Source organism: Tetrao urogallus (genome assembly GCF_951394365.1).
Source record: "Tetrao urogallus genome assembly, chromosome: 12".
Taxonomy (NCBI): Eukaryota; Metazoa; Chordata; class Aves; order Galliformes; family Phasianidae; genus Tetrao; species Tetrao urogallus.
Genome location: NC_136825.1, coordinates 2,152,697 through 2,173,331, shown reverse-complemented (window position 1 = coordinate 2,173,331; position 20,635 = coordinate 2,152,697). Strand labels below are relative to the sequence as shown.

Here is a 20,635-nt window from a genome sequence, read left to right as displayed (position 1 = left end):
CTCCTAACAGCAGCCCACAGAGGCATCATGGAAAGAAATTGAGCCCAGGAGATTTCTGTGCTAGCAGCAATCATCTGGGATGAAACACGTGTGGCTAGAAAGGGAACAGAAGGGTCTCGTGAGCAGAGCAGCAGCACCAACCTGTCAGCACCAACCATAAAGTGAGCCACAGAGACACCAGAACTCCTCAGTGCTCCTTCAGCCTGCACAGGACAACCTGATAACTGAGGTCACAGCAGTACCAATGGCAGCTGTGACTCTAGCACAGACAGGACTCAAAAGGCTGCATTGGGGCTTATTTCACCCTTGTTTTTTTTTCCCCCTCCGTCAGATTTCAGGCCCAGCTTCCAGACACAAAAGCAGTTCTGAATGCACCAGCTTCTGCTATTCACGCCCACTTGCAGTTCTGCAACCCAGCTCCTGTGAGAAACAAGAAGCCCTGCGCTGAGAGAAGCAGCCCTGAGCCCCAGGGACAGCACAGCCATCGACCTTCAGAAGCCATTCACAGGGAAGCCCTCCCCTTGCTGCCCAGCAGGGGATTTCTCACAAGGAAACGACCCGATCTAATTATACTCAGCCAGAGATGCAGGTACATGACACACCAGCCCCTCCTGATGATGCAGCACCCAGAGAAAGGTTTCTGGAGAGGAGGACGTGCTTGCTCGGCGCCGATGCAATTAACATTAAGCAGCCAGCCAGTCTGCAGCAGGGGATTGAGCAGTTTGCAGGAGGGTAAAGCAGTTCTCCCAAGAGGACAGATAGGCCCGGAGCACAGCAAAGGCTTAAATGACTCCCCTCCTTGAAGGAGAGGACTTGCTCCATGGGGAAACTCCTAATGGCCACTGCAGAGGGTTCGTGTCCATCCAGTTAATCAGATGTTCTGTGATCCAACTCTGAGCTTCAGTTATTTTTGTTCCAGTACATTCCTTTTTTTCTTTTTTGCAATAAGAAAGCTCCGTGTCCTCCTCTGCAGGATCCCTTCAGCTGTTCAAAGCTATGCTACAGACCAGGTACCAAGGACTGCTAGGGGAGCAGTGAGGGGCAGCAGGGAGGAGAGGGCACTCGTGGGTATTTTACCAGGGGTGTGTACATGGGGGGGGATAAAAAGGCTTTATTAAAAGTGCATGCTTTCCTTCAGAGGTACGAAGAGCAAGGAATCCCCAGCATATCTCTGGTTGGGGAGCGCAACAGCCTTTGCAGCCCCTAGCCCTGTCCATAAATCACCCATCAAGTGGCCAACGATTGAATGTTCTTCAGCATTTCATCAAAAGCCTCCCGGGAAGGCGCTTCGGCGTTCTGGAAGGAGACTTTGATCCGACTGTACAGACTGAAGGACTTGAGCTCCAGCCAGATGAATCCAAAGCGATCGTCGTCAAAGAGAACAAAAACACCGGGCGTTCGCTCGGGGCTGGTGAAGCCATGGCCAGCGATGAGCCCCGTCCCATAAAAACTGCAGGGAGAGAAGAGCAAAGGAAGGATTGGGAACGGCCAAAATTGCCCAATATTGAACAGTGATAACAAGAATGCAGTGCCAAACAACGCTGCCTAGTGCTACAGAGCAGGGAGGAACCAATTCAGCTCACATCACAAAACACTGCTGATATCGTTTCAAAAACAGAAAACTATTCATTGCTGTGTATATTTATCTGGCCCCTCCTGGAAGCTTCTGGCTTCTAATTAACACCTGCAAAGAGAGAACGAGTTCTTCCGTAGCTCAACCCAGTGATTTTCAACTGAGATTTATTTATTTCTGCAACTCGGAGATCAACCCAGGTGCAGAGAGCCCTCAAAGAAAAGAAAACACATGGGGAGAGGGAGACCAGAGAGGGAAACCTTGTGACAAACCCAGGGGAAAGGCAAGAAAGGAAAATCTTAATAGGAGCTGGGGAGGAGTAAAGGTCAGTTTAACCTCCAAGCAAGCAGCAGGTGGAGCAGGGTTTGATTCAAACACAGCTTGCGTGTGACAGCAGGGGCCTTCTGGGATTAACCAGCTATTGGTAAGCTTTTCCATGAGCACAGATGTTTGGCTGAAGGTCACCTGCCTAAGCCTCAGCTTCTGGGCTCTGTTTCCACACCTCATTTAGCATGCTGCTTCGCTGAGCCCAGGCCCCGCTCCACGAGGCTCTCTGTGTACCTGCACCTCCTGCTTACGGTGCTCAGCACCTTGCAGATTTGGTGCCAAGGCAGCAGATGCCAGGGAGAGGTGGGAGGGAGCACTGTGTTCCCACAGCCAAGGAACACAAATGACACACAGGAACAGGAAGCAGCTCAGATGTCCAAATATAGGAGCTGAGCAGCTCCTGGAGGGGATAAAAAAGTAAAATACAGAAAGGTGCTAACTCTGGGAGTAACAGGATAAAAAAAAAAATCTACAAAGGAAGCAGGATTGCAGATGGCAGCGTGGTTCAGAAGGAAAAGGATCAAAAGAGAAGAAGAATAAGGCAGCAGAGAAAGCAAGCCTGAGCACAAGGGGCTGGGAGATCCGTGTAAAGGGCAGGTAAAGGGCAAACAAATAGAGCACGTGCTTCAAAGATCACTTCAGTTTCAAGAAGCAAACGGCACAAGCAGGGCCACAAAGCAACTCGTCCCCATTACCAAACGCGGCAGGTCCGGGGATAGTCCTCGTTCCTCGATATCACCCCCATGGGCAGCACGAAGGGCTGGGATGCTGGAGCCTTGTCCTGGGCTGCCTGCTCTGCCCCAGAAGCAGTCTCTTCCCCTTCAGCACCTCCTCCTCCCTGGGGCTGTGCAGCAGGTGGGGTGGCAGCCTGCTGGAAGCGATCCTCGTCCTCTCTGCGCTGCTCCTCCTCCTGCTCCTCCCGCCGCACCTGCTCCTGCACCTCCAGGACAATGCGAGAGAGCTCACTGAAATCACGAAGGTTCTCGATGTCAGGCAGCTGCAGGGGGTGAGCCAGGTCTATCTCCACAGTCTGCTGCCCAGCTGGGATGTTGGGATCTCCCTGGAGATGGGGAGAAACAAAGCGGCTGCAGGGCAGGGCGCTGCGGCTGCTCCTACAGAGTTCACCCTGTTCTACACCCATCAAGGTGGTAACAGAAAACATCAGGCTTTGCTCATCGAATTCTCTGTGCCTCCCACAAACAAGAGTGTTAGACCAAATGCTACGAGCCAGGCTGTGCTTGCAAGGATGAAAGAAAGCATCAGCACATCACAGAATCACAGAATTGTAGGGGTTGGAAGGGACCTCCAGAGATCATCGAGTCCAACCCCCCTGCCAAAGCAGGTTCCCTACATCAACATTGTGTCAGCATCACTCCCTGCAGAGAGGAAGGAGCTCACCAGCTTGGCACCAGCAAAGAGCTGCTGCTTATTTGGTCCCTGCTCCCCTGATGCACGACTGATCTCCAATCATCTGCTACCAGCTGCTCACAGAAAGTAGCTCATAGAGACAGAAAAGGGAGGGAGAGCCAGGTAGCACCATGGAAAGCTTTGCAGAGCAAGTTCTAGCTATGCTGGCACATGTTCAGACTCATTAATGGCACCAACACCCACAAGGAATAAAGCTTTGGGGTCGCAGCACCTGACTACCTTTTCCTTTCTCCTGTGGATCCACGGCATCAATGGAAGATTAATTTAACAAACAGATGAGAGAAGGGAAAGCACACTCACAGTGATTTTAGTCCCCTTGGCTTTCCTCCCATGAAAGCTCAACATGACAATCTCCAGCCCATGGCTCCCATACGTCCCCTTAAAGAGACCTGGCTTGATGAGGTCCTCAGGGCTGCTCGGAGGGAGGTAGATGCGTCGGTATGTCAAGCAGTTGCTGTGCAAAAGGAAAGGACAGAGAGGCTAAGAGAGGACTCCCAGACACGAAGAACGTGTTTGCAGTCAGCTCCTTGAGACAGCTCTGGGTTGTCATCACATCAGAGGCAGGATGTGTGCTCTCAGTGTTACAACGAGCTCCAGATTTCGTCTCAGGCGTGTGCAAACACACCTCCCTCCTCTTCCCTCTACCAGTCCCTGCTGGCACACCAGGATGCTCCTGTTGCAAGGCCACAGAAGGCCTCAGAAACCCTCCCTGGCAGTACTGGAGGACCTAAGCAGCAAAGTGTATCTCAGTGTCTGCTATTAGAACTTTGGAGTGATAGTCAAGGAAAGGACTGTGTCACTTCTGCCTAGTGCACCACAAAGCATATTGTTTAGTAACAAGGCTACCAAGCAGAGCCCCTCAGGATCACAGATATTCACCGTCTTCAAAATGAACAGTGAGATGGCTCAAATACCATGCCTAGCTATTTTAGCAATGGAAGCAGTAATAATAAACCTCCCATGCTGCCCCATATCTTTGGGCAGAGCCTGCAGAACCTCAACAAAATGACGTTCCTCTGGCTGTGAGACGTCATCGCAAGCATCCCATTTTCAGAAGAAATGATCTAATGTGGCCTGGTAGTTGCAGCAGCCTTAATACCTAAAAAGAGCTGGTGCCCTTACTCATATTGGCTGGTGTAGATGAACTTCATCAAGATGAGCTCTTGCATGTGCTCATGGAAGATGTCCTCCAGTGTGCGACCCCACTCTTCCCGCAGCCATGTCCGGAATTCCTGTAGGAAGACAGAGGTGCTTCATTTGCAACTGAGCCACATGGGTACAGTTCCCCATCCGAGCACAGAGAGGGCACACACTGACAGCTGTGTATGGGGGGGAGCTGGGAAAAAGCAAACACTGCTGCAGAGTAGGCATGGAGAATCGTTTAACAGTTGTCATGGTGACTGCACTACTAGCAAGGCTCTGCACCATAAAGACAGGCTTCCCTTCACGTAAATCCCATGTGAACCAATGTGACTCCTCAGAACAAAAGCACAAGCGTGACCTGTTACTGCAAATCAGCTGATCTGCTGCTATGTCCTGATTTATCCTTCAGGAACCCATCTGCGCACCCGTAACAGCCCGCTCCTGTGCCCTACCCTAAACACAAAAGGGGAAGCTTCTGAAAAGCACTGCAGATTTAGGGGGTTAAATCCTGCTCGTATAACAGTGATGCATCTAAAAATCTCTTGAAGTCCCTCCACACCAGCTCTGACAAGTTAATACCCTCACATGAGTTAGCGTGCTAACAGCTTACACTGAGATAGCAGCCTACCCAGCAACATTCCCAACCTGCTTTATCTTCCAAAGCCAGATCCCCCAATTACCATAATGCCACGCATCCTTAACACGGTGCTTTGAAAGTATTAAAGCATTTCTCATCTGCTGCAGAAGCAGAACACACTTAATGAAACCTCTCACCCAGCTGTTTCCCATTAGCAGGCAGACATCTTAAAGCACACGTCAGAAGCAAGAGGAGGATCAGGTCTGTCATGCCGAGCGAGCTGGGCTCCTGGCTGCAATGCCTGGAGCAGCTACGAGCTGAAGGCTTCCATCCTGACAGTTACATCTACAGCTTGGAGCAGGCTGAGGTAGGGATCTGCCTTGCTGGGTATGCCTTACACAGTCACGGGGTAAACAAATAAATGGAGCTTTAATCCCTCAACAAAGAAGACAAGCAGTAGAAAGGTGCCCTGCTGACAAGCCCATATTCAAATGCAGCTGGTGCTCAACATTAGGAAAGATCTTCATTATACAGACAGCAGTACTGCAGAGATCAATGACTGGAGAGCGTAGCAGTGCGTACTGCTGCCTTTCTTCAGACAGCCCTGCTAACAAACAGGAGCAGCACCACAGCACAGGTGCTCAGGATCCAACAGTAGGGGGGAAAACAGCACCTTGCTGGGAAACCCCAACTCTAAACCTCTGCCTTGTTCAGCTGGATGGACAGAGCAGCCTGCTCTCACACTGCTGCACACGGAGGGAGGGCCAGGTGTCCACCCAGGAGCACTGTAAGCATAATGCTGAGCTGATCCCATCCTCTGAATCCTTACATCAAACCTCAGTGCATGCAGGAACTCCCCAAGATCCTGCAGGTCTTTATGCGTGCCCACTTCAAGCTTTGATTCAAATGAGAATCAATTCCACACACTCGAGAAAAGATGAGAGCAAATCAGCCTCAGGCTACCAGCTCGTGCTTTCAAGTACGTTCAGATACATGGATCTCAGTATTAGTGACAGGCTTAGATGAGAGAGCAGTGCTTTATCTTCAGAGAAGGGACACACACACAGCTTAAACGTGGTGCAGCACTCTTACCTCCTGCCTTCCCCCTGACATGCGGTGGTGATCTGTCTGGTTGCATTTGGTGGAGAACTCGTCCTTCTTCACAATCTGTAGTTAGCACAGAGGAGAAATGAACAGGTTGCAGAGCTGATGAGAGCTGCCTGGGATGACTTAACTATGACTGCTTAGAGTAAATGCTTTGCACAACAAATGTTACTCAATCAGGCACGGGAGAGATCGCAATGCACCAGCTACAGGATAGAGAACCAACAGCCCTAACAAACCCGGTGCATTCGAATGAAAGATCTCATGTTGCTTCTCTGAGTTGTTTTTCATTTTAAGGACAAGGAAGCAGCCTCTCAAGAAGCTTTACAAAGCCTTCAGCTGAATGCATGACGCTAAGTCGCCTTCCTACAGTCTCATTTAGCACTGGAAAACCAAGCAGGCCTGCGTGGATGCACCCAGCAGCTGAACAAGGCCACTTTGTGCGCCCTTTATTTCAACCTGAACACATTGGTGTTACATCCCAGGGCCATATCCTGTCTTTTTGTTCAATCTGCTTCTACAGCCAAGGTGCAGACATGCACGCACACCCTGCCCCTAGGACTGGTGGTGCTGCAAATGCTGGAGGAGCTCACCTGGATGTGGCCATTATGAGGTCCCTTATGGCCATACATGCACTCAACCGTTGCAGATTTCCTCTCCATCAGATGGATCCTGAAGAGAGGTTTGAATCTCATCGGGTCATCGACGTGAGGGTCGTGAGGTGGCAGGTACATCCATCCAATGATGAACAGGCCATCCACCTGCAGAGGGATGGGAAACAACACACACAGCATCAGCCTTGCTCACGTCCTTTGGAGTTCGCAGCAAACGGCTCTGGCGCCCATCCTACAACAGGGCAAGAGCTGCAGAACAGCTTGCTGCATTTCCAAACTGCTTTCCAGCAATTAAACCAGACCATATGGACTCACAGCACACCCCTGGTGAAGAGGGAGAGGGTTTCTTTATGAGGTTTTTCTGCACCAATGGAAAAATCATCAGGCTTTTATTGTTGCAAAGGACTTTGTGACGGATGCTCGGTGCACAGCATCCGGAGGGAGAGACCACACAGCAAGTCAAGCTCTAATTAGTTTGAGAGCTCCTGCTGGCAGATTCTCAGAGTTCTGCTTCTCATGATTATCTGCTCCTCTTGGATGAGGAATTATTTGGCTCTATTATTCACGGGCAGCACAGGAAGCAACAATCCTCTCAGCAGAGAAGCACAAGCGCCAGCTCTCCTCCTGCAGGTCTAACAGAATCCTTCCCTTCCAGCCCCACAATTCTAGAGAAAGGATATTTTCTGAGCAGAGATTTGAGAGGAGAGCAGAGCAGTGCCACAAGGGAACACCTGTTTTTGTAAGGTCACGACATCATGCAAGCACTTGGAGGTACTCTTCTATCAGTTTATGAAACAGAGCATTGCAAAATCCTAAGGACAGAGCAGCAGTGGCCCTGGTTATTTGTTATGGGTCAGTCTGCCACCACCTACAGCACCCTGGTGCAAAGAGTAAGGGCTTCTGGCAATTTTCTTGCCCAGTCTCAGTAATACAGTATCGAGGTTGTTCATTAACTGCTCTCCCCAGCAGAGCTGGGAGGCTCCACGAGCCTTGCATCAGTAAAGGATGGCAAAGTACAGAAAGGTGAGGTGCAAAAACACAAGGCCAAAACCTTTTGCAAAATGTTCAGATGCAGGCAAAAGTTAAACATGAAGTAATGAGCCAGCACTGAAGTCTCTGTGGTATCAAAGCTCTGTGCCAGCCACCAGAATAGCAGCATTAGACTCTAAATGAAGCCTTGCCTTAAAACATTCCTCACATCTTCCTGTGTGTTCCTGAAGCTGAAAAACAAAAGGACTGTCTGGAAAAGGAGGTGATGGTGCAAAGATCCAAGGAGCAACGTGGGCACCAACCACGTGCTTGAGTGCTGCTGTTTAGAGCTCTCAACAGCACGCAGATGGTGAAGGGGCATTCAAAAGGTTCAGCCCTCCACCACAGCCCCAGGAGGAGGTACTCACCACCACGTTCAGCAGTCCCCCATAGGGCCCAATGTCCGGCTGCCACAAGCCCAGGATGTGTCGGTACCGGTGCAGCACTGAGGAACAGTGAGACACTGATGTGAGCATTAATGAGCTAAGGGATTCGAATTTGGGGGGGGGGAAAAGAAAGAAAGGGAAAAAGAGACTTATCACCAAACTGCACACCAATGCCACCCACAACAGCACGATAAGGAAGTGAATGCTGGTTGCACCCAACCACAGCGAGGCAGTTGTGAACTGAGGCCTCCCATGAGTTCACGAGGATTTCCTGTCCTCTGAAGCCTTGCTGCAACTGCAAGGACAGGAGTTTGTTCCCAGGACCTTACACGAGCAGATACCTCAGTGGGAGACCTCTGCAAATCACACGACATGTCCAGAGCTAAATACAAATCAAGTATCCGCCACCTCCAGCTACCAAAAATGCACCTGATGCCTCACGCTGCAAAGCAACAGAAAATAAAGACACAGAGGCAGTAGAGAATAGGGAAATGTGAGTATTCTGTGTATTTCCCCTCCTTGCAGGGACAAACTTGCCTCCAGAGTTAAGCATCCTTCTTCAAAACAGCCAATAAACAGCGGGGCAAAGCGCACACGCCATGCCAGCTCGGGAGCTGCAGAACTCAAAGCAAGCTGCTATATGTCAGCAGTGCCCAGAAGCTGCTGCCCAGCCCCTCTCACAGCCTGCTGCAGCACAGGAGGCTTCTGCTCCTCATCTCTGAGTTGGGTTCACTTTCAATCACGCCAAAATTAAAGGGCAAACAGGAAAACTTCTTTGAAGTGGGGACGATGCCTGCACAGAACCACCTTAAGGGAAGCTCGGAGATGCTCCTTGCCTCCTCTCCCAGCCTCACAGCCCTGCTTTTTGCCCATACAGTTTTCAGACACAACCAATAACCTCCATGTGCAGGTGGCACACACAGCCTAGCACCTTGTGTGGGAACAACAGGTTATTTCTAAGGTTACTTCCAAGACCTCTGTCTCACAGGGATGCTCCTGGCCAACTCGGAAAGCCACAACTTACAAAACCAGCATGAACGAATAAGGGTTTTTATTTCATGTCAATTTATATAGGAAGAACTGAGTTTCAGTGCAGCTTTGTTCCTTTAAGTACCTGGAACAGGGAAGACTGTAGGGGTGTTTTTATTACAGCAAAGCAGAGCACTTCCACGGTGGATGAGAACAGCAGGGAGGGTTATCCTGAGCTGAGCCAGCTGGCCCCAACAAGACTCAAAGCAAAACCCTAACTCCCTTTTTCAGGCCTGAGGGAGATTGTTTTTCCCTTCTACAAAGTCTCAGGATTGCAGCTAAACCCACTGCTGAGTTCCAGCCCTGGCTTCCCCATGGCAGGAGACGGATGGATGCAGCAGCTGCTTCCCTCCCCGCTCCTCTGAACACAGCAGCACTTGGGCTGCTCTCCAAGCCTTGCTTTCCTCTGCTACGCACCAGACCTCCAATTCTTCTCAGTCCTGAAGAAGTCTGTTGCCTATCCAAACTTCTGAGCCCACGTGCTCCAAGTAGAACAAGAAATACACCCCTGGGAAGCTTCAGCAGCGCTCCCACCCAGGCAGTCTATTACCCACACTGCCACACACAGCCCTGCAAGCCCTTCAGATGGAAAAGCAGTTTGGGAAAGGCTGGGATGAGCAGTGAATGCCTCAGCTCCCATCACAGGAGCTGCCTGGGCAAGGTCTGATGCCTGTGCTCTTCACCAGAGGACAAGGAGTGACACAGAGCAAACGCACAGCGATCCAAGCAGACACAGCAGAGCTGGCACACCAACAACCACCATCGGTGTGGGAAGGCACTCACAACCCCAGAACGGGTTATTAAATCAGGAGCATGGCAGATGCTTTCATACACCTCTGCTTTAGCTAAATCCCATCACACCGCCTGCGTCTGCTTTGAGGACAAGGCAGAAATAAATGCAAAAACCCAACGAGGGATCAAAGCGAGATGTCTATAACCAAACTGAGCTGGAAGCATGTAAGCAGCTCTCAGCCAGTGGTAACTGCTCAGAGTGGAGTGAGCAAAGCATCACCAAGGAGTGCTGAAAACCTGGAGAAAGCAATCTGAGCTGAGCTGGCTCATGCTGTATTGCGGCCACAATCGACCCTGCTAAGGAAGGCTGAACAGCTTGGGGGGGAAAAGGGGAAACAGGCAATGACATTGTAAACCACGCTGGCTGTTCTCCAAGTGACACGCCATGCCTCTCCAGAAAAGCAGCTTGAGACTTCAGATGTTTGGGGCTGCAGTTGAGGGAACAGCACAGAATGCCATTTCAGAGCCACCACAACCAGCTTGTTCAGGGCAAGCACCCAGGCAGCAACCTATGAAAGCTAAAACTTCGTACTGATTCCCACAGCGGAGCTGTCACTGCTTCCCTCCTGTGACCTGCATTAAAGACAATGTCAGCATGGCCTGCTGTACATCTCTGAATGGCCCATGCTCAGCTCTCTTCTTCAGCACAGGTGAGTGTGCAGCATTCACTCCTCCCATTAGCATGTGTGGAAGGACTCCATTCCCAAGCACGTGTGAATTAGTAACCTGAGTTTGCAAAGTGACCTTATTCCCCTTCCCCTAAGGAGCATGAAAGACAGCTCAATACTCCTTCCAGAGCCCAAGCAGTACAGGCTTCCCTCGTTGGCTTAAATGTGATCAGCACTCCCCTCAACACCTGCAGAAGACTGAGCAGCAAACTGAAGCATCAGGCTTCTCCACAAGCACTGGCACAGGTTACCCAAGGAGGCTGTGGATGCCCCATCCCTGCAGGCATTCAAGGCCAGGCTGGATGTGGCTGTGAGCAGCCTGGGCTGCTGGTTGGTGACCTGCACACAGCAGGGGGTTGGAACTGGATGAGCACTGTGCTCCTTTGCAACCCAGGCCGTTCTAACAATTCTCTGAACTGCTCATGAAACCCTCCACGCTATCTATCCCAAGATCCACCCCGAAACAATCTGCTCAAAGCAACGTCACACTCCATGCAGCATCTCGTGTGTGCTCAGAGCAGGAAGCATCAACCAGCAGGGTACGTACGGCAGGTGTAAACATCTCTGTACTCCATGTGCTCGTAGTCGGGAAGGATTTTCATAAAACGCCCCGACTTCACCCGTGGGTTTATACCTGAACAGACACAGCAGGGTAAGTGCCACAGAACTCAGCTCCACCGTCACCTTCTGATGAACCTGGATCAGCTCCCTTCTCCTTTCGCTTCCGGCTGCGTCGCATCAATCAGTGGTTTCCAATTTGCTCCCTCAGGCACAGCCAGTGAGCAGGGTTACTGACACAGAGCTTGGTACGTTCAGCATTACCCAAGGTAACGTTTACAAATGACATCCTGGGAAGTAAAAGGGGTCCCCCCCAAAGCTCTGTGAGCATCGCTGTCTGACAAGTAACTGCACAGAGGGCAGCCCAGCTCTTGGGTCAGTGCTGCTCCCTAACACCGGATCCCAATTCCCAGTTTCCCACCCTGTTTCCTGCAAAAGCACATTTAGTGCACAGAAAAGCTTAGGTGACATCCCCCAGTAGCACCAAATTAACTCTTCTGCGATTAAGGAGGTTTATGGGACAGCAGAGAAAATGGCAGGGGGGGGTTCACCACCAGGAAACTGTTCCAAACTCACTAATTGTTGGTTAAATCTGAGCAGGAGAGCTAGGACAGCAGACCTTCTGAAGCCTGAGAAGGCTGCCAAGTACACTGACCAGTGCTTGGCTCACCCTGGTTAGCAACCATACTGATCAGGATTGCTGAATGGATAAGGGCACAGCACAGTCCTTCCCCAGGAACGCAGTACAGACTACTGCAGAGGTAACCCTCATACATCCTGTGATGCTGTGGATGCAGAAACTACAGCAGTGGAAGGGCAGACTGGCAAAATAGTTGTTGGCCCTCAACAGAGCTGTCCTATGAGTCTTATCAGACTCTGGAAATCTGCAGAATGACAAAGGGGCCTCCAGTGCTGTCTACAAGAGCTGGCTCAGCATCACCCAGCCCTCCCATCCGGACCAACTGAGCACTTTCATCTCGTGTGCACCAACGGAGGCAGTGGGTAATGAAGTAGTTTTACCTGAGGATGATCAGCAAGTCTAATAGAGAAGATTAAAACCCAGAAATTGTTCCCCTCCAGCATGGAGACCAGTGCTTGAGGCAGTCACTGCTTCAAGGCTCAGCAAACAAAGCAAGTGTAGAAGTTGAGATGGTTTTTGGCTCTGCAAAGCCCATAGGGACTTTACAGATGATTGCAACTTGGGACAGTTACTGCTTTTGCTATGTAACACAGGGTCTTATGTGAACAGCCAGAAACCACAGGTTAAATCTTGTTCTTTATACTGAGGACTACAAACCCTTATAAAATATGTGGCGGGGGAACCAAGGTAACACAGCCTGATAGTGCTGATACAGGATCTCCTGGAGGCTGACAGAAGCAACCCTGCAGCTTCTGAGTGCAAAGGGCAAGATGTGGGGACAGGGAGACAGCCTCAATGGATCCCTGCCTCCATCTGGGCCACAGCCTGTCCTGCTTTTATCTCTCAGACGCCCCCCATACCACGAGATAGCAGATGTGCCTTCTGCAAGGTAGGTGCACGCTGAATCTGAGGTGCCACTGCCACAGCCATCCCTAAAACACAGAGGCACCTGAGCAGAGACCAGCCCTGCCATGTCCTCCTCCTCCAAGAGCTGCCCAAAGGACTCCACCAACAGCTCTTTCCCACTGTCAGCATAGAATGGCATCCTTTCACTGGGACCAGCCTTAACTTAAGTCACACTGGGGTACTGGCAGCCTCTAAATAGAGAAAAATATCGGTTAATTCCTCAGCAAGATCTGAACAAAGTAAAAGAAACGGGAAACGATGAAAAACCTTCATTATGCTCCACAAGAAACTTAAATTCTGTGCCTTTTCCTACCAGAGCACTGGAGGACAGATGTCCCAGCTCTCGCTACCTGCTTAGCATTACATAAAATCCCAAACGTGTCAGCTTCACAGACGCCTTTGCCATTAGAAAGCGAGTCTGAATAACTCCCACTGTCAAAGCCTAATAAATATTCAACACGCACACGCTTTCCAAGCTGGTACTGAGCAAAGACCTCCAGCTCTGCAGCAGCTTCATCACTTACGTTTGGCATAGACATCCCTGCAGGACACGCCTGTGATCTCCAACTTGCGCAGGTTTTCACACACGCCGTACTCTGCAACGACACAGATAACAGCATCAGCTCTGGCATCGAGGCCTTTGCTATGCAGGACTGACAAGGAGATGGGAGGTGCACTCTTGCAAGCTGGGCCATCAATCCGAGAATCTCGTTGCTGTTTCTGCAGAGAAAATGAAAAACTGGAGGTAATGGCATCGCAGTTTGGGAATCCAGCACTTCCCAAGGGATGCCTGCAACAAACACACAGCACAGCAGAGTGACAGAGGCTGACATCTACACTGCAAGGGGTGTGAAATGTGAGAGACAAACTCATTACAGCTCCGAATGTGTGCCCATTTAGATCAAATCATCAGTGAGTAGTAATTATTTACTCCCACTGAGCCGCCCAGCAGAGAAAGCTGCTTATTAGGATCCCAAGAAAAGGTCACGGACTTAAAAAAGAATGAAATGGAGACATAAAACAGACATCAGCGTGTACAAATATGGCTACACATGAAAGGGGATCGGAGGAGATGGGGCTGCCCAAATGCCTTTGATTGCTCACAGAGCGCCCTGAAAACAAAGCAAGCCACAGACCTTAAAGGCTGCTTTGAAGCACAAAATGAGATCATCTCGTTCTGTTTTTGCTGGAAGTCAACACCAAAACTTCTAAGAAATTCTAACAAATAGAAGCAAGGACTGATATCTCACTGCAAGGAATCCTTAGGAAGGCAGAGGGAGGAAATGAGAGGAGGGAGATCCCAAAAAACCCATCAGCAGCAACAAGCACGCTGCTGCAGCACTCCTGTTAGATCTCGGCGTGCAAGGCCATCCTCCTCAACATCAAAGACCTCTACTGCAGATCAAACACAGCTTCCCCCAGCAGTGCCAAACACCAGGGCTGCCAAGCGCTGCTGCAAACTGAGGATCCATTTTTCATACAGGAGAAAAGCAGAAGCGTCCCTGAATGAATCCACCATCATTCAGTCTATAAATACAGCACTTGTGGCACACGTGCGTGATGATAAAACAAGCACACAGCTCACTGTCAGCCCGCCTGTGGGGAGCACAAACTCTGCATTACGTTGCTTTGGGTGAACGGCGAGTTCAATCGAGGTAAGAGTGGGCAGGAGGCACAAAGGCATTTTGCCCTTCATTAAAAGAGGCAGGAGCCCGTGGCAAAGCTCCTGCTGACTTCCACGGCAGAAGTCACAGGAAGCTCAATGCATCAAACACCAGGCAGGATGAGGAAGCACAATTAGGCAGAGAGCAGCAGAAAGAGTGTGCTCGCAGGAAAGCACACCCAGGCCAGCACCAACAAGCCACTTAGTGCTGGGCTGCAGCCAACCAACCCTGCACTGCCCTCCTGCAGGTCTGTGAAAGCAGAGCTGAGCTGGAAGCTGCACAGTGAGCGCCCTGCAGCCATCCCATGGTTGTCCCCCCCCTGCCAGGCTCAGGGAGGCTCTCAGCTGCTGCCCACGTGTGTGCAAAGTGGGTATGAGTGCCTAATAACTGCATCAAAGGGGCAGAGGGAACGGCATGTGAAAGTCACAGACCTCTGTAAGCTGAGGGAAGCAGGGTGGTTAGAGCTTGCTGTTTGTAAACAGCCCTTCCACCTGGCCACAGTGTCAGCAGGACGCAGGCTCTGTGCAGCAGGCATTGCAGCTAGGTTACGTTCAGCCTCATGGAAGATATTCATACTGCATCAGAAAGGGAGGAGACACACAGAGGATCCTGCCCAAACGGCACCTCTCCACGCTGCCAACAGCAATGCCCACATAGAGCCTTCCTGCAGAAGCCCTCATTTCTCCCCATTTTGCCTCCTGCACCCATAAGCCACTCCAAGGGCAGCCCCAGAACTGATAACTGCCTGCACATACCCTGAACAACAGAGCGTGGTGGGATGAGGTTTGAGGTCAGAGCTCTACCTCAGTTCCATGCAAGTGCCCTGGACAACCTGCAGGGAAATTCTACGAAAGCAGAAACACTACAAAAGCTGCAAACCCCACTTCTCTGCAGGTAGGTGCCCATAAAATGGCCTTACCTCAGTGCTGCAGCTCACTGAGTCAAGCACCCTAAGGAGTTAACAGCCACAGAAATGCACACGGTTAGAAAGAATCCTGCTTCAAAAGTAAGGATGGAAATTGGTTTTGAAGCTCTTCCTTGACCAGCTGCAAAATCTGTTTTATTAGGTTTATAATGAGTGCTTGGAAAACACCGTGCCAAACACAGTGACACGGTGCTGTTTCCATGGCCACATGCATTGGAATCAAAAAGACTTGGAGAGGTCTAATGAATCCCACTAACACCTTTCTAGGTGTAATCTATTCCCTGCTCTGCCCAGGGCAAAGAGAGCCCTCCTGGCAGCTGTGCCATCATCTTCTGGAAGCAGGGAGTGCTTCCACTGTATTTCAGATAACACAATCACAGATGACACCACTGCTTTCCCCTGTGCCTCTCTCAGCAGCTCCAAGCACTGCATGTGGGCACCTGAAGCTCAGAGGGAATTAGGATGCCTGGTAGAGCTTGACACCCTTACCACTGCTATGGTTCAACAGTGCCTTGGCCAATCATGTCTTCTCATTAGTCCTGAATAAAGCTGTGTTTGCAATGCCATGCACAGAACAGAAGGCATAGAAACTTATTGGATTATTACACCACAAACATGGGAGATTCTCAGGTCAGCACTTCTGAAGGACAAATTTGGAATTGGCTTCTTGTTTCCAAAGGCTTCCAAACGCTTCTCCCAATGGAAGGCTTGTAGTGACCGAAAGGAGGAGCTGTGATCTGCAATGAGTGAAGGCATTTGTGGAAACCCCAAAGCAAGAAAATGAGTGGCTTCAGACCTGCAAGCTACAAACAAACCTGAGGGAGAACCTCTCAAGAATGGCCAGTGCTGTGCACCTGCCACCAGCAGCGAGGAACAGCAAGCTATTGGCTTCCAGACAGCACCTGGACCAAGAACAAGGTGAGAGATGGAAAAGCACACCACAGCTCACTAAAGATACACACCATGCAATTCTGGACCTTTGTGACATATGAAAACCACATTCTCATTTCCTAAGGCGATGCACTACAGGAAATAGTTCCCACTGTGGGAGCCCTGGAAGAGCTGAATTCCACCCAGCAGCCCGCACTGAGCACACACAGCAGGCTCCCATGCTTCTCCCCAGCAACTCTCCAAGCCTTGCTCAAGCTAAGCATCCTTAACACCTTGGCTGACACTTCTGCAGGTCCAAAACTAATGAAGAATGTTGTTACAACCCAAAGCCTTTTCAGGCACGTTCTAGAAGAGGTTGTTCTGAACCACTGCTCTGTTTCTAAGCATTTTGCTGCTCCAATGCTGCTTTAAGGTAAAAGTTGTGGCCTACCACAGGTGCTAATGAAGGTAGGTCAAGCCATGAGCAATGGTGCTTTAATTCAGCTCCCACTGCAGAGATCAGCAATCTCCTATTTATAGACAACACGAAAGCAACTGCAATCCTCTTCTTGCCAAAGAAGCAATTCAAAGACATTGTTTACCCCAAACAGTTGCAATGATAAAAGGACAACAGCCCTAACAGCCACAGCAGCAGGGTTACACAACAGCTTCTGCTTAATCCCTGCAGTCTCCCCATGGACAATCACCAGGAGAAGCCACCCCTGCGCTTTCAGGACAAGGCCTCTGGATGTTTGGACCATTCACAACAGTGTTTTCAAGACTATTCTAAAAGTGAGTCTGCTCACAGCAGTACAAGAGGAAAACACCAGTTCTGAATGGGCAAAGCCAGGTGTTTCCCACCCCCAGCACTGCTGCTGCCCATGCTGAAGGTACAAACTGGTTCACACAAAGCACTGCAACAACTCTCTCAGTGATTAACCGTTGCATTTCATTTCAGGATTGTCTTTCTTTTTAATCTCAAATAGTTTTACACACAGACAGTCACAGAGACAAAGCTGACCACTAATTCCTTAAGCGTACAGCTCCGGGGCATCACCAGTAAGCTTCAGGCTGAACAGGCCAATGTAAGGGGTATGGTTGGAGAGGCACACGTATTCTCACCCTGTTCCTGGCACCTGCCGTTTTCACAGCAGGACACAAAGGCATACATTCAATGCTGCAGAACCACCACGATGGCAATCACTTCATGCTTATGTGCAGAACTGTGCAAGTGAAAGTCCAAACTGAGAGCAGCTCAGATTGTGACTGATTAAAAGGCTGCGGGAAGCCTCATAAACGTCCAGCTTTCAGCCAGGAACCTGGTGCTTATTTGGGCCTCACAGCTTGCACATCATGCCTTTGGTACAAGAATTACCTCCATCAAACCTGCAGCCCACCAATACGCGCTCTGGCCACAGCTGGAGCTGATACATCAGAAGAAACACAGTGTGGGAAAGAACAGAAAATTCGGTCTGAAGCACCTCTCACCTCATAGCTAGCAAGGAGTATAAGGAAAGAATGGATGTTATTTGATTAACCTGTCATCAAGAAAGCGTTAAAGTTATTGGATCACTCCCTGCTGAGCAGAGAAATAAGAATGCTTTGGTGTATATTTTACAAGTACAGCCTTTGTACCGTCCAAGGGTTCTTGGGTAGTGCTGATAAAGCATGAACTCATTCCTGTAAGGTTTAACGCATCCTGCTGCCTATAGCAGACAGCCTTTCTGACACACCTACAGTTCTTATCCATGCTACCAAAACCAGAAAAACAACAGTGAACACAAAGGACTTCATGAGCTGGAAGCACCTGGCAGGAGAGCATCACAGATGAGCACAGCAGGACCACGTAAGGAGGGTGAAACCGCCGCTGCGTTAACAAACAGGGGACAGACAGACAGACACGCTGATACCAGGTAAAGGTGAGGAGTGAAACTGCGGCACTGGGCCGCAGCAACACAGCCCGAGGCGGTGCAGAGCACGGCCCATTGCTTGCACTGCTGCAATGCACATGCCAACACGGTGCTCGCATCACCTCCAGACCCCCAGTGCTCCCAGACGGACACCCAAGGGCTCCTTCCTCCCCCAGCGCACCGTGCACCGACTGACCATCACCCCTTCCCACCGCCCGAAATTCCCCTCTGCACGCCTTCCCAAGGAACCCCCTCCTCCCAGGATGTTCCCAGGCCCTGCACCCACCGGCCCCATCTCCTCCCCAGCCACCCCAATGCTCCCCATAACCCCCCCCAGCAGGCGGTACCTTCCCGGCAGCGCCGCCTCCAGATGGTGTCGGTGCGGAGGATGCGACGGAAGGTGGTGCAGACCCGGGCCAGGCTGGGCAGGTCGGTGCCGGGCAGCGAGCCGAAGATCTGCACCAGCAGCTCGGGGGGCAGCTCCAGGAGGGACATCGGTGCCCGCCCGTTCGGACCCACCTCGGCGGGGTGCGGCGCGGGCCTGGCGCACTCGATGCGCTCCGTCAATTCGTCGTCCTCAGCGGAAGCGCCTCCGCCGCCTCCAGCCTCCTCGGGGTCCGTGTCGGTGTCGGGCTCGCTGTCCCCTCCGCCTCCCCGCCGCTGTTCCCGTGCCGCCCCGCGCCGGCGGCAGCCCCGCGCCGGGCCGACCCCGCACAGCCGGGCGCACACCGCCATGGCTGCCGCCTGTCTGCGACGTGGGGCGTGGCGCGACGCGGCGCGGCGCCGCAGGACACGCCCACTGCCCAGACGCGGCCAATCGGAGCCGCCCTCTCTGCTTGGCCACGCCCCCTCGCCGTGTAACGGACGTGCCGCCGCCGTTAGGCCTTCGGGGAGCCGTGGCCGCCGGGGAGGGCTCGCCCGCCCCCTTGCGCGCGGGAGGAACGAGCCGCCCGGTCCCGCGCGGTGCCCTCCTGGGCACCACCACCCCGCGGCACCGACGGTGGTGTCTCGGAGCCCCGTCGTCCCGCTCTGCTGCGGTGAGAAAGTAAATATTCCCTTCCCTCACAAAGGGAGGGAAAAAAAAAGGAGGAAACCCAGCTTGCCCCGTGTGAGGATCGAACTCACGACCTTCAGATTATGAGACTGACGCGCTACCTACTGCGCTAACGAGGCTCCTCGACAACTGACTCTCTGCACAAGTCTCTTGTTCTGCTCCTTCCCGAGACCGTTCACTCTTCACAGCTGCTCCTTTTCTGCAGGGGGAAGCTGGGCATTTTTATAAATGGTTCTGCTTTGCCGTACTGTTCTGCAAGACATCTGCATCCCGAACCCCGGGGTGTGCCTGAACATCCTCATGTGAGCAGGAATGGCTGCGAGGGCTGCACCAACAGGCCTGCGAGGAACTTAAGCTGTTTCCAGATAATAACAAAAATTAAAGCAAACCTTGCTTGCCTCTCCGTTCTGAAGAGTCTCTGTTCAGCTGGGATTTCTGTAATAAAGTGAGCTCCGCATTCAATGAAGCATTTGGCAGAAGAGGTCTCTGCGATGGCAGCAGAAGCACTGCCCTGAATCCTAATAGCAGGGCCTCACCCCTGCGAGAGGCTCAGAGCAGCTGTCACCATGGCAGCCTGACTGCAGGTACTTCAACTGAACAGAGACGGGAAAGCAGACATTGAACTGACTCCAAAAGTCTCCAAACTCTGCCCACGAGCATTGCTGCAGGGTGGCTGTCTGCCCACGGTGTGACCGCTGGCACAAAAGGAGGAGGAACATTGGACATGAGGTGCTGTGAACAGATGAGGTGAGATACGTGATTGCTTTGGACAGCCTGAGGGTTCTGCTAAGGAATCCAGCAGGCAAACCTTGTCTCTGGGACAATACCCTGATTTCCAAGAACCATGCATTCGGGTGCATCCATCAGATGACAGATGACAAGTGCAGGCTGCAAGGCTACGTGTGAACCAATTGCTACAGCACGGGATGAGTAAATGCACAGCTTCTCACAGCCTGAACCGCTGCATTCCTTCCTCCAGTGCAGCTCACGTGCAGAATGAGGCTGTCATCTTTAAAAATGTGCCTTTGGGGCTTCGGTGATGGACAAGTTTGGTGCCCACAGCTCTGGTCGAATGAAGGAAAGCTGCACCACGAGTCTGCAATGAGGCACGTGGACAATGAGTCACCTCAAAGAACAGACTGTTTGGAAACACGTCTGGAGCTGTTTTCCACCTGTATGGAATCACATGGATTTTCCCCCTTACTCAAACTTTCCGGACGGGGCTCCAGGAGGCCCTGTCTGTTTGCTAGGGAACTGAGGGATTCATGGTGAGGACACCAGAAGTCCTGATGGCAAGCATTTAGGTGCAAACAAAACAAAAGATGTCCCTGACGACATTGCCTGAAGCAGAAACCCAGCAGCCTGCAGCAGAAGCAGCTTTCCTCCCTGCTTCTTTTCCTCTTTTGGATTTTCTATTTTTACCCGGGATGTATTCTCT

At 51.4% G+C, this 20,635-nt stretch overlaps 1 protein-coding gene across 1 annotated transcript; it reads right to left on the bottom strand.

The window, feature by feature from the left end:
* Nucleotides 1-1,227: 1,227 nt before the first annotated feature.
* FBXO31 (F-box protein 31) lies at nt 1,228-18,878 on the bottom strand (the record flags this gene model as incomplete). Its single annotated transcript, XM_079541214.1, has 10 exons — nt 1,228-1,450; nt 2,596-2,960; nt 3,629-3,782; nt 4,451-4,560; nt 6,141-6,215; nt 6,746-6,913; nt 8,164-8,240; nt 11,218-11,304; nt 13,299-13,370; nt 18,491-18,878. 10 exons carry the CDS (start codon nt 18,876-18,878, stop codon nt 1,228-1,230), a joined length of 1,719 nt encoding a protein of 572 aa, XP_079397340.1.
* Nucleotides 18,879-20,635: the final 1,757 nt, after the last annotated feature.